The 16,108-nt window shown below is 47.5% G+C and overlaps 1 protein-coding gene and 1 long non-coding RNA gene across 2 annotated transcripts; both read right to left on the bottom strand.

The window, feature by feature from the left end:
* Positions 1-327: 327 nt before the first annotated feature.
* LOC135809476 (uncharacterized) lies at positions 328-3,929 on the bottom strand. Its single transcript, XR_010552201.1, has 4 exons — positions 3,774-3,929; positions 3,628-3,683; positions 1,916-2,003; positions 328-814 (listed from the first exon to the last, which is right to left on the bottom strand). It is a non-coding gene; the product is annotated as an uncharacterized LOC135809476 (long non-coding RNA).
* A 994-nt stretch (positions 3,930-4,923) lies between these two features.
* Positions 4,924-16,089, bottom strand: LOC135809475 (uncharacterized). The gene is made up of 9 exons (XM_065322833.1): positions 15,031-16,089; positions 13,640-13,837; positions 12,788-12,979; positions 9,989-10,139; positions 9,276-9,448; positions 8,417-8,535; positions 7,337-7,438; positions 6,435-6,575; positions 4,924-5,790 (listed from the first exon to the last, which is right to left on the bottom strand). The coding sequence occupies exons 1-9, from the start codon at positions 15,853-15,855 to the stop codon at positions 5,775-5,777; spliced, it is 1,917 nt and encodes a 638-aa protein (XP_065178905.1). The 5' UTR covers positions 15,856-16,089; the 3' UTR covers positions 4,924-5,774.
* Positions 16,090-16,108: the final 19 nt, after the last annotated feature.

The following is a 16,108-nucleotide window of genomic DNA, read 5'->3' as shown; positions in this document are numbered from 1 at the left end:
TGAAAATCGCGAAATTTGTTGCATCCGTGGAATCGCGATTTCCTGGAGGGACAGATTATTCATCTATCCACGTAGCCATCAGGTTTAAAACTTCACGCACACCGCAGACTGCTACCAGCTCCTATTATCTCCTACATTTTTTGTTTGCTTTTGTAGTGGCAGACGTGACATCCAACAATGGGACACAGGGATAGGTTTCGCATCCATCCATCCATCCTATTATGCCTGCCCACTGAATTACTACAAGTACATCATTACGCACAACACCCTTTCACCAGGCTCCTTTAATCCGCCACAAGGGTAGCAATTACAGCACAACACCACAACTACTTTTTTTCTTTCTTTTTTAATTTTATATCTTCGCAGCATTGCTGCTACCAAACACATCACTAAGCGTATTGCAGAAGACCTGATTGGAAAAGCAGGCTGACACAAAGACATACAACACTGTCTCTGGTAGGGCTTTCACTATAAGAATGCTCCCTGCGTGGGGATAACACGCAACTCAAGACAACCAGCAAAGCCAACACAGAGAACACGGCAGCAGCAGAAGTAGCGAGAAAGAAAGTGGCAGCATTACTCGTAACAGTTTTAAAGCACAGAGAAGAACACAGATGGTCATGATCATGTCAATTTCTACATCTCTGATAACAAGTTCTTTTCCAGTTCAGCATAACAATACAATATGCTGTATCAGCCGTAGCAAGTAGCGGGCAAGCGAATGCATAGCACGAATCTGAGAGTGAGCAGTTCGCACGGCTTGATGGCCAGCGCCAATTTCACTTCTTTCCAGATTTCTTGATGCCACTACCTCCTACGACACATATACACACACAGGAAACCAAACACGCTACGTGAATATCCGAGCAGTGTTTCAACACACCGTTATTCAACCCAAACCTGGGAAGATAGGCACCTCGGAACGACAATAGGTGCTCCCTGACCGAATTATGCTAACAGGTACCGGGTAGTACACATGGTGTGCATGCACAACTGCTGACGTGATGTGCAACAAATCTAACAAGCGGAAAGAGCATAACTATCTCCCATCCAATTTCAACAGACTCGGCAGTCCTCCGCATTGTGGCAACCACAGCCCACTTAAAAATAATTTTTTGATTAATTCGATTACCTACAAGACACTACGGTACTAGTACCGTAAAGTGCCGTTGATCAGAACCCTGTCGAATTTCTGCATGTGAAGCGACATCGGCGTATACAACGAAATACGATGTTGAACCGATGCATGTACTGCTGCACACAATACATGTACGTGCGAGTGCAGGATGGAAATGTGCACAATCCAGCATTCCAGGTTCAATCTTATGCTTTGTTGTACATAGCACTGCACTTGAACAACTTGATCTAATTCCCGCCCCTGCTGAAAAACCAGCTGGGAAGCGACACAGCGCGCGAGGGGGGGGGGGGGGGGGATCAACGGTACTTTACGGTACATGTAGGCTCAAAAACCTGATTCTAACTTATGGTGAAAAAAGGGGGACAAAATGTTACGAGTTAATTAAGGGAATTTTGTGCCATTTTGTCGCACTCGCTGACTGTATAAGATCTGGTTACGTTGGTGGACAGTTAGTCATAACTCGTAACAACCTAACAGCCATTTATTGAAGCCATACTTGGCCGAAATACGCAAAACCCAATCTGAAACAAATGAGTTTGCTATGGTCCACTTCTTGTGTTGAGGATTGGACTTTACAACATAATACCATCTATTGAAAGAGCGTTTGCTCCACACTGCACTGCCGGAAAACAAACAATTCAACAAGATCAACCTTCGACCCCTTTACGGTAAAGGCAAGATGACCGTTGTTTTCGACTGCACACACATCATAGCCTTGACTTGGTGTTACGAACGCAGCACAGAAGAGCAAAATGCAAACCAATAAGCGGCACCTACCCATTGGTCCTTTCTGTGATGCCTTGGCCTTGGCTGCCTCCAGCGCTTTCTTCTCCTCCCTCATTCTCTGCTTCAGAGCCATGTCATCCTGACAACAAGGACACAGTGTAGAGCAGCAACAGCAAGTATATTCAACAATAACTTACAAGAACATCCAAATGCAATGTAGCTTTCTCGGAGACAAAAGCAAACTAAGGAACAAGATTGCATCCAGGCTCCTCTCAAGCAACATTTCAAATTCAACGGAAACCCACCTACCGTATTTCCCCGAAAAGTCGCACACTCGGTCATAGATCGCATCCCCATGTTCAGGCAATTGTTTCAATCTATTCACAACCCTAGGAAGTCGTGCTCGATTGCAAGTCGCAGCACCCGCTTCTTCCTCCATTGAAGTTTACTGTAAAATGATGTGACTAGCATCCAGGGAAATACGGTATCCATACAGGCACTGGGTCTATCAAACACTAGCCTTCGCATAGACCAGACTGCTACCATCTCCCACTACATCCTAGCGGCAGATGCGACGTTCAATATTACATATTTGAAAATGCTCACAAAAGGGAAGTGCAGAGGCGAGGCAGGGGTGCTAACTAAAGCTCGAGCCGCATGGCATGTCTAAGCACATTCGGCGCAGAGCTCTCCCTCTATTACAGCTTGTAGACATCTGTTTAAAAAAATGTGTGTGTGTGTGGGGGGGGGGGGGGGGGGGTCCAAGCGGTGGATCCTTGGATGCAAGGCGTCGAAAAACAAGTACCGAATTTTCCGGAGTATAAGCCGCGAATATTATTATTATTATAAGCCGCACCCAGGCTTCGTCACAAAATACAGACACCTACCCTGTTTAGCACCGTTCATTTGACCATCGCAGTATAAGCCGCACTGTCTTTTTTTGGTGAATTACTTGGGTTTAAAGTGCCACGTGTACTCTGGAAAATACGGCACTTCTTTAGAAATATTCATTTGTTTCAGAGAGTTCACTTTTGCAATTTCAGTGTATTGCTGGATCAAATCTTTTCAAACATAAGCAAAGCACCTCTTGTAGCCTTAAATTCATATCCATACACCTGGGACCTTGGCGCACTATGCTGTGACTGCCCTCCCTGCGTTGTCAGAGCGGAGACAATTGCACTCTGCCGTAGTACAGGCCAGTGCAATTCAACTACTAGTATCCAGACTTAGGCACTGTGGTTTTGCCGCCAGCACTGTTCAAGGCTCCTGGGTAGGTCACTCCCAATAATACCGAGTGCATCCCCCAGCCGAGGACAGTCTGTGGGGCGATTTCTCAGCACCTTCCCACACACAGTACCATTAAAAGCATTCCATAAAGTAGCGGTCAAGGCAATGTACTGTTCTCTATGGCTACCATTACCCGTCCTCCAGCACTGCAGTGGGGATGATGCACTTCCAGTACATGTATTCGTACAGACTGGACAAAGGCTGCAAAGCTATTCGGACAACACTTATTTCTATTTCCCCATAAGGGCACGGCGCGGATAGATCATCCCACCTGACACGCCAAAGAAATGTCATCAACATGTTACTACTTTTGTAGTAACATGTTTCAGGGTCCTCCGAGACGACAGTGGAAACATTGAACAACAAACAACAAGCAATGTTGTGTGGGACAAGAGTAACGACCAAGCAAGAAGTTGTCCAGCAGCCTATGTTACAATTACGGCAAACCGTGAGGATGAAAATGAATTAATACGTACATCGTCCATATCCGCAGAATCCTTCTTGGGCTGCTTCAGAGGCTTCTTCTTGCCACCTACCCACGGACAAACCAGATGTCACTTGGTCCATAAGCAACAGGTCACGTTTCATCAGTGAACGGCACGAAACTTAGCCTCAGACTCACCTTGTCTTCCAGACATGATTCTGCTTGATGTGGTGAGCGAACAAAGAAAAGTACTTGGAGATATCCCCGGGCACGTTAGTTCTTCTTCTTCCCTCAAGGAACTCTAAAGAACATCAGAGAGGAAACAGTTCTGGTCGAAAAGATCAAGATTTTGAAAAATCCGTCGCACGCAAAAAAATCGACAAGCAAGTCGCCATATTTAGGCACCATGGCAACACCTGTTTCCAACGGCAACGCGTACAGATGCTGTCCTGCTGGTCAGGGAGTCGTAAAATACGATTCCTTGGTCCTGGTAGTCCAGACTAGACTTGGGTGTTTCTCATGTCAAATCGGATTCTCCATCTCCACTCACACACTGTGACACAGTGCACATATACGTGTACACAAGCTGTCATAAACAAGCCGTCAATCTGGACTAAGATCAGCCTATGACCATTTTTCGGACCACATCCATCCATCTGGACTTCAGTAGCGGTACAACCAGGCCAGCGAAAATCGGAGAGATCAGATTTCACCTCCGGTCTCCTGTAATTGGTCGATCCTGTGCCGCCGGGAAAAAAATACAGAACAAATGTTACACGATACTGTCACAGTGCAACGGGCATGGTCGACCACTGAGTCTTTGGCTGCTGGTTGGAATCAGGGAGTAGTGCAATACCGGCCGTACAAAACGTTATACTACTTCCCGCCGGTCCGGTTGGGATCATCCCAGCCCGATGTTGGCCATTCACAGTGACGCCTTGCTCCAAGAGAAGCGACCCGGACTCTGTAATGGTGCAATTATACATGTATGGTATTATCCGCAGTGCCACTTGTCGATTTACATGTACTTCGGGACTATGGTGGTGGCATCATGGACAAGATCTCAAACCTAGTTGGTACTGACTTAGCGTACATGTACATGTACAGTACATGTACAATTCAGTCACACAGCGACTGTTGTAGCGAGACTGGGGAATAACATCAATCAGTTCAGATGAGACATACATGTACTTGTACATGTACTTTGTACTGGTTGAGACCATGCAACATTGTCGGTAACCATGGTAACACTAAATGCCCCTCGCTACGCGGTGCACCAACCCCCCACCCCACATTAGTCACTCTCTGCGACTATGTGGTTTTTGCAGACAACACGCGCAGTGAAACATCCTGTAAAATTAATGATCAAGCGGATTGATTGAAAACATACTGGGCTCAGTGCGGATTCACCTTTTCTCGTGGGAAATACCTTTGAAATATTGCAGAAAGAAGACGAGATATGAAGAGAATGTGGCACATGTATGGTGAAAGGCACCTTACAGATGTACGGGATAAGAGACGAACACGATACTCGGCGGCCGTCCGCCTGGCGTGATACAAACTACGCGTTCTCGGATAGACTTTGTGCAGAAGCATGGGCATAATGCAGGCTTTACGGATGGTTGAATTAAAGCCGAAGACATGTCCATAGATATGAATCAAACTTGGCACATGGAAACACACACACATACACATGATCTCAACGAGAGCGGGTGAAGACCGGGAATCATTAGGAATTCGACATCGACGAGAAACCAGACCCAGGGGGCGAGCGTCGTCTGCATCTTCCCCGCATGCATAGAGTGTTGCATTTGCGCTCATGTAATACAGAACGCCGGTATGGGTAAACCGTTGTTAAAAATGGCCTTGCACTCAGATCACCCTCGCGTAACATTCAAGGATCAGAGTCCAGCTCAATAGAGTTTTGCAGACTATGCATGCAATACAGAACTGCTGAACAGCAGACCTGCCGGCTTGGCTCGCTAGCTGCTGAACGGGAGAGCTTGCTACGTTGCAGGCTATGGACATTCATGGCCCAATCTGTCTTGTATTGCTTGTTATAATTACATTATGAGCCAATCAGACCATGGAATTCCGAGGCAATATTGGCAACCGACTGGCATTGCAATGATATGACATAGCTCTTCCGTCGGCACTCGAGTCCTGGCAGTGCTGCGTCGACTTGGTTAGTGTTGACTGCTAACCCTTCACCCAGCTGCAGAGAATGTGGCAGGCAAAAAGAAGCAGTGCGATGAGAATGGTACGCCAACTAACTGTTAGTGCTTTGTTATAGCTGTCATGATTTGCTTCCCGCAGTCTGTCAAAATGTTCGCCACACTTGCAAGAAGAGCATAACACGAATATCAGCCATCATGAAATCAAACTTCAACGGTGGGTGTCCATGTATGTTTATGGTCACATTGTTCTGTGGACATTTTCCATTGTAAACTCTCTGGTTCTCAAAATATCAAATTAGTGACACTGACAGGTATTGGAGGGTTTAGAGTAGGTTCAGCAGCCACCGCAGCAGTGACGGCAGTAGCTAAGTTTAGTTTCCATCCTCAACGTGCATGATGTCATCTGTGACTTCGGGTTTTCGGGTACTATTCTGTACCCGTCTACTCGAGATCCTCACGGGTAGCACGGGTACCCGACTACCCGTGCACACCACTACTTATTTCTGTAGAAGCCGATGTCAGCGCTAGGCTTCTATTCAAACCAGGTATTTCAATATAATTATGTCAACACTAAAACCAGGCTTATGTCCCGATATATTATGTATCTTGAAAATCAGGCTTGTATTCAAAACAGGCTTCTGTATGAGACAGGCTTTAATACAAGACACTACGGCACTCGTACCGATTGTCTGCACTGCGACGGCGCATGCGCAGCACTTCCAACTCGTTCTGCCGCAAAGAGGCTTGCTGTCGCATCATCATTGCCAAACGATTGTCGACCTTTGATAGCTTGTCTACGGCAGCGGCAGAGCTACTTGACAGTCTGCAGAGCAGCACGTATAGCAAAAAAACCCCACCACACTCGTGTATTAATGCAATGCCTGGTAGAAAGATTTGGACTTATGAAGACGGTACAGGGGCGTAGCAGCCGGTCCGGCCGGTCCGGCTTTGGCCGAACCACCTTTTTTAACACAATGCCAAAAGTGCCCAGAATGCAGGATTTTGCACACTAATTTCAACCTTTTCCCGGGCGAGAGCCCTCCCCCCCCCCCCCCCCCGACCCCTCTCCGGCCGGACCACCTCCAACGGCGGTGCTACACGCCTGCGGTAGCAGCAGGCATTCCTCTGTACTGCATAATATCCAAGCATCAAAGTGACTAGCGACCAGCCTGGTACTACAGACCACCGTGACTAGCGACCAGCCTGGTACTACAGACCACTTTGCCAGGCACGGAGGGTCTCACGTCCATATACGGTTGCGTGGAGCAAACCTCTAACTAAGGACCACCTGCCAAGAAAGACCGCTTTCTCTGGCCCCAAGGGGTGGTCGCAAGTCACAGGTCACAAGTTTTACTGTACATGAAAATCAAGGTGCTGCCCCCGCTGCTGGTTTCTGTATCCAGCCAGTGCCAGTGGGTATTATCCAGTGCCAGTGGGTATTATCCAGTGCTGTTGCAAGTACAAGTGATTCAAGATACGAGTAGATGTAGATCTACCCGACCAGGGTCAGTTAGTTTATACATATCTGGCATTGGATTGAGCCAATCACCCACTCATGATCACCTATGTGCTGCGAAAACTTACACGGTGAACGTTTCGATGGACTTCTTCCGTAGCTTTTCCTCGTCTTCTCCGAGTTCGGGTTTAACCTGAAGCAGTGGCCGAGATGATTTTTCCGCCACAGACCTAAATCAGAGATGATACGAGACAGTGGGATCCATTTGTCGGCCAAACCGTGATATAACAAGAGTCGGTCACGAAGGGTGACCCGAGTGAAGTCTTAAAAAACGGGCAAGTAAAAAGGAGGAGGAGGAAGAGGAAGGGAGGAGGAGGAAGGGAAGAGAAGGAGGAGGAGGAGGAGGAGGAGGAGGAGGAGGAGGGGGAGGAGGGGGCAGATAGGAGGGGTATTGAAACTCATCAGCACGAACATCTCACACTAACACGTGTCTTTACATGCAACGTGTGAACCCCATAGACACATAGACCTGGTTTGGGGACAGTCCAAGTTGCAGACAAAACATACCACTGCAAACACTAAATGACACCATCTCACCTCCGGAGGGAGAAGACAGAATGGAGGGGGGGGGGATGGATTTTCACACGATTATGCCATTCCCAGCCGCCCACCACTGCTACAGCATATTGGACACAGTCATTGCCGGTCACAGCTGCCAAGTGATACTGACCGTGGACCTGGCTAACCATATGGTAGGCCACCATGCAGTTTGTCCAGCATATATTCCCAGCCGGTTCATAGTGACTAGTACAGTCAAACCTCTTTAGGACGAACACCAAGGGACCGATGATATTTGTTCGCAGTTCTTCTTATCCGTATGTTATACCCAGTGAATACACAGTGATTTATCCAATGGAGTTACGAATACTAGTTCTTCTTAAGCAAACATTTGCCTCATCCGCGTTCTTCCTAACGAGGTTTCGCTGTACTATGTATACAGCCCAGGCACATAATAGTATCCCGTGAGGGGCACGGGGACGTGTGCACCCCTTAACTCGCTCGACCTTCATTCAGCCGGTATGTGCAGGTATTGGCTAAATGGCCTCAGTAGGGATTGCAGTTGAGTGCCTGCTGTGAAGCCAGACGTGCACCCTCTTAATAACAGGTGGACCAGCTACACAGGCCACTGACAACCCATCATGGCTTACCAGTCTGCATCAGCCACCGGCCCTCGTGCGCGGGCGGCAGCGATGTCGTACGTGCCCAGGGCGTGAGCAGAGGCAGACCTCGCATGCCGAGCACGCCCACGCTCTACACCAAGCTCACACTACGGACAGCAGAACATAGACAGCAGAGTAACAGACGAGGCGGGTTGATTAGTGTTGCTACTCTTCACACCTACCCCTTGCAATCTGTATCGAAGTGCTAAGAACATCCTTCCTAAATCTATTCTGCCATGGCTGGCTCTCATCCTTCATCCCAACTGATTTTAAATCGGCCGTCTTTTGATGTGCCAGTACGGCAGTAGATGTTGTCTGCATACATAAATGAATAAACCGAGTATCAAGATATTTGAAGTACGTCAGCCTGTGCAGAGAAACTGCCAGCATCATCACCTGCATTATGCATAGGGGAATATTAGCAATACTGTGGGTGCTGGGTCATACTACAGTACTTCTCAATGAAATCCGATCAAATGAGTCAAGTCAGCGCCGGGCGCTGTGCAGCCCTAGACCTGCATTTCACTGGAACAGGGTTCAAAGGTGACTGAGACTCACACAATCGTATTTCATTGAGCAGCACTGTGGTATATGGATTACGCACGCACACACACGTTCAACATGCTCCTCATCCTAGAACCATAGCTACAGTGAAACAGTCTAGTCCTCCGTATACAACACAATAATTATGGGATGATACAGTACTATCTGAAGTTTCACCATACACTATACACCATACACTATACACTATACACTATACACTATACACTATACAGTATACAGTATGCATGTACGAGTATTCGTGCATTTAGTGCATTTAGTGCATTTAGTGCTGTATAGTGCATACCTCCTGCGCGTGAGCTTTGTCGCTTGACGCCTTCAATGCCGAATTGCTCCCTTCCTTCCTCTTGTCAACGGTATGCGACACGGAAGCAATGAGTCGCTTGCTCTCCTCTCGTAAAGTGCGGCTTGCTTCGATAAGGCTCTGCGACTGGGCCACAATCTTGCTGGATTGAACCCCTGCAGGAGCACACAACAACAAACCAGGAAAGGACAGCGGCAAGTTCAATTTTTAGAGAGCGTGCACAATATCCACAAACGGCAGTTTGGAACCTGACAGCCACTGGGAATAAGACTGCACGCACATCAACACCTTTTCCATAACTTGATACTGAAGGTGAACGAACACTACAGCACGGCTTTATAGGTTTCAGCGAAAGTTGTCGTTTCTACTCTAAATCTGGAATTATTGCACAATCTACCTCGACTCGAGTTTTGATTTGTGACGGTTTTGAACGCTATCATAATGCATATCGACCCAAATTCCAATATTCGGCTGGATTTTAGCTAGGTTCAATGTGGCATACATGTACTATTGCACAGAAAAGTGGAATCTTGTTCCGGCTCTAAATAACGCAGGTATATATACTAGCACCCATAATAATTTGATAACCGCAATCACCCATAACAAATCCATAATAAAATATTTCTTAAATACCGTAGATGTTTCGCCGAAGTGCAAGATCTAAGCAGGCGTCTGCTATTACAAAGCACACTGACCTTTTGTAGCTGTGAGCGGTGATCTGCTGACTGCGGTGTTTGTAGCGGGGTCATCACTTGCAGTCACAACGGCATTGAACTGCACAGCCTTCACCGGCTTCCTCCTGCTGGTAGTGTATCTATCCTTGTTCTTGTACGGGAAGGAGAGTATCTAAGACAAGCAAGAGAAACACATCACCGGCAGGCCCTTGCTTGTTGAGCCTTACTAGCAAGAGTATACACGGCAGGCGCATAGCTTGTATAAAGCAGGGATGAATTTATCCGGTATCGCATCGCAGTTTGCTACGCAAAATCGATCTACTGCTACTAAAAAATGACAGTGACATGCAGAAAACCGCGATACATACATGTACAGGCTATTCATGCTTTTCATAGCTTACGCCACAATTGAGATTTTGCATAGGAAAAACTGCTATGCAAAACATGGCAGTAAATTCATCCCTGTATAGTCAGCGTAGTACAGTCACCACGCCTGCACTGAAATGCCTGTCATAGCCATAGGCACAGCACAGTGAAAACAGGTAAACATGCTGACTATGAGGTTGCCGGTGGTACATGGTCACCACACCCGCACAGATAATGTGCGAGCTACGCCCCCGATACATAACCCCGAGAGTATGCACCACTGCACATGGGATCTGGCGCGGCGTTCCTCCCCACATTACAGAGACACAAAGTGGGAAATTAGCCGGGGTACTGCGCTATCATTGATCTGCTATGGTTTCCAGCGGCCAAGCACATTTTCTCAGAGATTACGGAAAGTTTTTTTTGCGTGATGGGTCGGGCACGGGCATTGCCTTCAAATCTACCATTATTATGCAAGAAATCATTGCGTCTAACCATAGAAAAACTGAAATCGAGTCAGCTTGATCGTCATGTTACTACGTAATGAAGACAGCGCTGCTGTCTCCGTGCCGGGCACACATAGCTTGGAGATCCAGAGTTGCACACCCTTGGGGCTATGGACTCTTGGCACTAATCAGTATACTTGTACAGAAGGCCACACGAACTAAGCCATGCATAACACGAACTAAGCCATGCATAACATGAACTAAGCCATGCATAACACGAACTAAGCCATGCATAACATGAACTAAGCCATGCATAACATGAACTAAGCCATGCATAACATGAACTAAGCCATGCATAACATGAACTAAGCCATGCATAACATGAACTAAGCCATGCATAACATGAACTAAGCCATGCATAACACGAACTAAGCCATGCATAACACGAACTAAGCCATGCATAACACGAACTAAGCCATGCATAACACGAACTAAGCCATGCATAACACGAACTAAGCCATGCATAACATGAACTAAGCCATGCATAACATGAACTAAGCCATGCATAACACGAACTAAGCCATGCATAACATGAACTAAGCCATGCATAACATGAACTAAGCCATGCATAACATGAACTAAGCCATGCATAACATGAACTAAGCCATGCATAACATGAACTAAGCCATGCATAACATGAACTAAGCCATGCATAACATGAACTAAGCCATGCATAACATGAACTAAGCCATGCATAACATGAACTAAGCCATGCATAACATGAACTAAGCCATGCATAACATGAACTAAGCCATGCATAACATGAACTAAGCCATGCATAACATGAACTAAGCCATGCATAACATGAACTAAGCCATGCATAACACGAACTAAGCCATGCATAACATGAACTAAGTCATGCATAACATGAACTAAGCCATGCATAACATGAACTAAGCCATGCATAACATGAACTAAGCCATGCATAACATGAACTAAGCCATGCATAACATGAACTAAGCCATGCATAACATGAACTAAGCCATGCATAACATGAACTAAGCCATGCATAACATGAACTAAGCCATGCATAACATGAACTAAGCCATGCATAACATGAACTAAGCCATGCATAACATGAACTAAGCCATGCATAACATGAACTAAGCCATGCATAACATGAACTAAGCCATGCATAACACGAACTAACCATGCATAACATGAACTAAGTCATGCATAACATGAACTAAGCCATGCATAACATGAACTAAGCCATGCATAACATGAACTAAGCCATGCATAACATGAACTAAGCCATGCATAACATGAACTAAGCCATGCATAACATGAACTAAGCCATGCATAACATGAACTAAGCCATGCATAACATGAACTAAGCCATGCATAACATGAACTAAGCCATGCATAACACGAACTAAGCCATGCATAACATGAACTAAGTCATGCATAACATGAACTAAGCCATGCATAACACGAACTAAGCCATGCATAACATGAACTAAGCCATGCATAACATGAACTAAGCCATGCATAACATGCAAGTACTGTTGTCACAGTGGCATTGAAATCCAGTGAAATGACCGTGGCCGGCAGCCATACTTGCTTAGCGCATATACACACACTGTAACACTGTGAAAATGGACCAGCAGTGCTTACGGCTGTGCGATGGGCCAGCGCCCTGTGGCTGCTTGACTTCTGAACGGATTTCAATGTCCGCACCAGTACATGTACCTTGCACAGCCCCAGGGGGTTCATTACACTCAAAGTACAGTCAGACCTCGCTTATCCGGCCCTCTTTTATCAGGATCCCTCGTCATCCGGAAGAACATAGCTGGTTATATATTTACAGCACACGTGATGCATCCAACATAGGCGGTGTTCGGTTATCCGGTTCCCTCGCCTATGCGGATATCTTTGTGGACTAGAGATGTGTGCGGTTAAGCGAGGTCTGACTGTAGTTACAGTCTACATGGCTGTTGCAGTGTACCTTTTCGTGATGAGCATCCAGAGCAAGAGGACCACTCTTGATGCTGTCCGAGCGAGATGTGATGGTCTTGCGCAACTTGTCCACCTCCCACTGCTGGTTCTTCACCTGCGCCAGCTGCTTCTCAAGGTCGCGCTTGCACTGGGAGAGATGGCGTGCCTCGCTCGCCAGAGCCACACTACTGCTGTCGGTTAGCTGTCATCATGTGCATACAACACAACACACATAGGATTTCTAGCATTTAGTACATATTCACAGATTTGAGGGAAAGATGTTAAAGTGGGAAAAATCTGAAGAAACAAATTGACTGTCATCGCCACCACCATTTAGTGTATAATGCACCTTTGTTGCATTGGGCACCTTGACTGATACAAACTGGCTATGTGGTACAAGTACATTGTATACTGGCGTTCTCAATGCCAGGACAACTAACAGTCTTTCACAACCACACACGGGAGAAGTTTGTGGAGACCATTGTAGTCTGTGCATGCATGCATGCACACAGGCAGGCAGATAGACACACACACACGCATGCATGTACACACATGCACACACCACACACGCGCGCGCGCACACACACACACACACACACACACACACACACACACCGTACACACACACACACACACACACACACACACATACACACACACATGCATGTACACACATGCATGCACACACCACACACACACCACACACACACCACACACACACCACACACACACACACACACACACACACACACACACACACACACACACACACACACACACACAAAGTTCAGGGGCCACCCAGAGGCCATACGTGATGCCGGTAGCTCGTAATCTACACAACGATGGTTGCTGCCTGACTTACGCGCTGGTCTCTAGCAGACATTTTCTGTCGCAGCGCCTGTGACTGGTGATTGACGGACATTCCTTTGCGTTTGTCCTGTATGGCCACCTCCAAGAGACACTTGCATTTACCTAGCAGTTTCTGCTCCTCACCCAAACGACAAATGGCCTGTTGCAACTGCGCTGATTCGTCACGCGAATCTCGGATGGAAGTAAACACCTGTGGAGAGGATAATGCAGGGAAGGGTTGCAAACCATCCAGCATCATGCCGCTGTAATTGACACACAATTATTACAGATGTTGTATCCATGGTAGCGGTAGCCTCTCATTGATTTCTCCTACTGCCTGTGCTGGTGTTCAGAGTCGTAGTTAGAAACAAATTGCAACTTTGTCCACACCACTACTGTCAATGTGTGTGGTGTGTGTGTGTGTGTGTGTGTGTGTGTGTGTGTGTGTGTGTGTGTGTGTGTGTGTGTGTGCGTGTGTGTGTGTGTTGCCAGCTAGTTCGGTTGGTGGGTACACTTATGCCTGATTGTGTGGGGCCTGTTGCCAACAGGCTCGGCTGCTTAAAGGTGTATTGTTGTATCTGCCACCTTTGTTGGTTACAGGGTTCATATACTTTCTATTTGAAGTATATATACCTGTTAACCATGGACTGCTTCTGGCTAGATTAACTCTTGTGTAATCAAAGGTGCTGGTGAAGCTTATATCAGATCCACTCCGATTTAGCCACCCACATTAGTAGCAAGTATTACCTTCACTGGGGGCAGGGGTAACTGCAGTTGGATCCCAGGACGGATACCCTGATGCCGTCAATCCTTTTTCTGCACCTTGTCCTCACCCACTTACTGAGGTGTGGTGAGCCCATAAGTGTGATCATTTTCTAGTCCACCCAAAGTTTTGGGGATTTCAGGGGGTGTCGGCCGTTGGGCGGTTCAATAGCCAATTGAGTCATCTTTCTAAGATTCCTTTTGAGTCTCTCCCACGTGACCAGTTTTGGCAGTGAGCAACAAGTACAAGTAAGTGTGTGTGTGTGTGTGTGTGTGTGTGTAAAAAATGGAAAAATGAAAAATAGGGATTCACTGGCCAGAAAAAGTCACTTCAAACAGCTGTGTGGTGGATACCAGGCTAAAAATAGTGGCGGTCAATTCATCAGCCTTGCAAGCTGTTGAATGGTGTAATCCCAGCACAAGTTGCTATGTCTAACATAGCTGTTCGCTATCAGTATCATCGCTCCCGCGATGGGCATGTCTGAGGTCTGAGGTGTGTGTGTGTGTGTGTGTGTGTGTGTGTGTGTGTGTGTGTGGTGTGTGGTGTGTGTGTGTGTGTGTGTGTGTGTGTGTGTGTGTGTGTGTGTGTGTGTGTGTGTGTGTGTGTGTGTGTGTGTGTGTGTGTGTGTGTGTGTTCCTTACTGTCTCGTGTGACTTGGTCCTGAGCGCTGCGCATCCATCCAGTTGCGTTGTTGAACGAATCTCAGCCTGGTTTGTGGCGACGGTGTCGCGCAACAAGGCGGACTCCTTCAGCAACGCCCCTGATTTCTGGAAGCTGGCGGGTAGCGACGCGGCGGCACTGCCAGGACTGGCTGTAGTTGGTCGCTGTGTCGCATGTGGCGAGGACAAGCCGCTGGGAGGACGGGGACTAGCGTGTGGTGAACCTGCCAATGAGGCAATTGGCGAGTGAGGACCACTGCTGCCGGGGCCATCCCTGACCGATTCCAATACGTCGGCTAAGCTCTTCGAAGTCGTCAAGGGCGACCCACCGCCAGCAGCGGATCGAACCCCTCCGCCGCTCGCAGGTCGTGCTGTATTCGTCAGGGGGCTGGAAATCCTCGGCGAGCCAGACCTGTCATTCGGCACCGGACGAAGTGGAGCTATTCCCGCAGTTTTGGGTCGCCCTGCTCGTGACGGTGAAGCCGGTGATCGTGGAGCTGCTGGTGGTGTACCAACAGGCCTTTCCGCAGCTGCTCGGTGCTTGACGTACTCGGCGCCTGTCGCTGCGAACACACTCGATGTCGTCGCCGTAGTCGTAGGGTTTCGGCTTTCCGCCAGTGAGCTGGCTTCTGGCGGAGTGGAGCTACCCGGGGTGAGCAACGCGGCCGTTCTGGGTCTACGATAGGCCAGGTCTGGACTATCAGCAACAGCATAGTGATGGCCTGCTCTGTTCACAGTCAAAGACTGTGCAGCAGTATCCCCGTTCCGACCTGTTACAAACGCTGTTTTGGGTCGTAGGAAGGACATACCTTCCGCCGTTCACGGGGTTCGACTGGACGAACACAACTATTACTTCACAAGGCCGCGGCGCTCCCTATCGGCGCCAACAACATCAACAGCAACAACACCAGGACTCGCTACTTTTTGATAATGGGATCGGGAGTCGACTTTGAGACTCTTTGAAACACACTACGGTAAAATAGCAGCAAACGATGATAGTATTATTACTAATACTGCCGGTATGTCCATGGGAATAGCCCATGGGCTTTGCTTGATGCAG

This window comes from Sycon ciliatum, chromosome 2, assembly GCF_964019385.1.
Source record: "Sycon ciliatum chromosome 2, ocSycCili1.1, whole genome shotgun sequence".
NCBI classification, from domain to species: domain Eukaryota; kingdom Metazoa; phylum Porifera; class Calcarea; order Leucosolenida; family Sycettidae; genus Sycon; species Sycon ciliatum.
The sequence above is the reverse complement of the archived record's forward strand: the minus strand, read 5'-3'. Positions and strand labels throughout refer to the sequence as shown.

Bases quoted from the DNA above. Each gene is read 5' to 3' on its own strand.
- LOC135809475 (XM_065322833.1), bottom strand. From the start codon at position 15,855: ATGTCCTTCCTACGACCCAAAACAGCGTTTGTAACAGGTCGGAACGGG. The intron at 13,838-15,030 runs GTAAGGAACACA...TCCTCTCCACAG, and splicing joins GGACCAAGTCACACGAGACA to GTGTTTACTTCCATCCGAGA. The intron at 6,576-7,336 runs GTAAGTTTTCGC...GCTGCTCTGCAG, and splicing joins TCCATCGAAACGTTCACCGT to ACTGTCAAGTAGCTCTGCCG.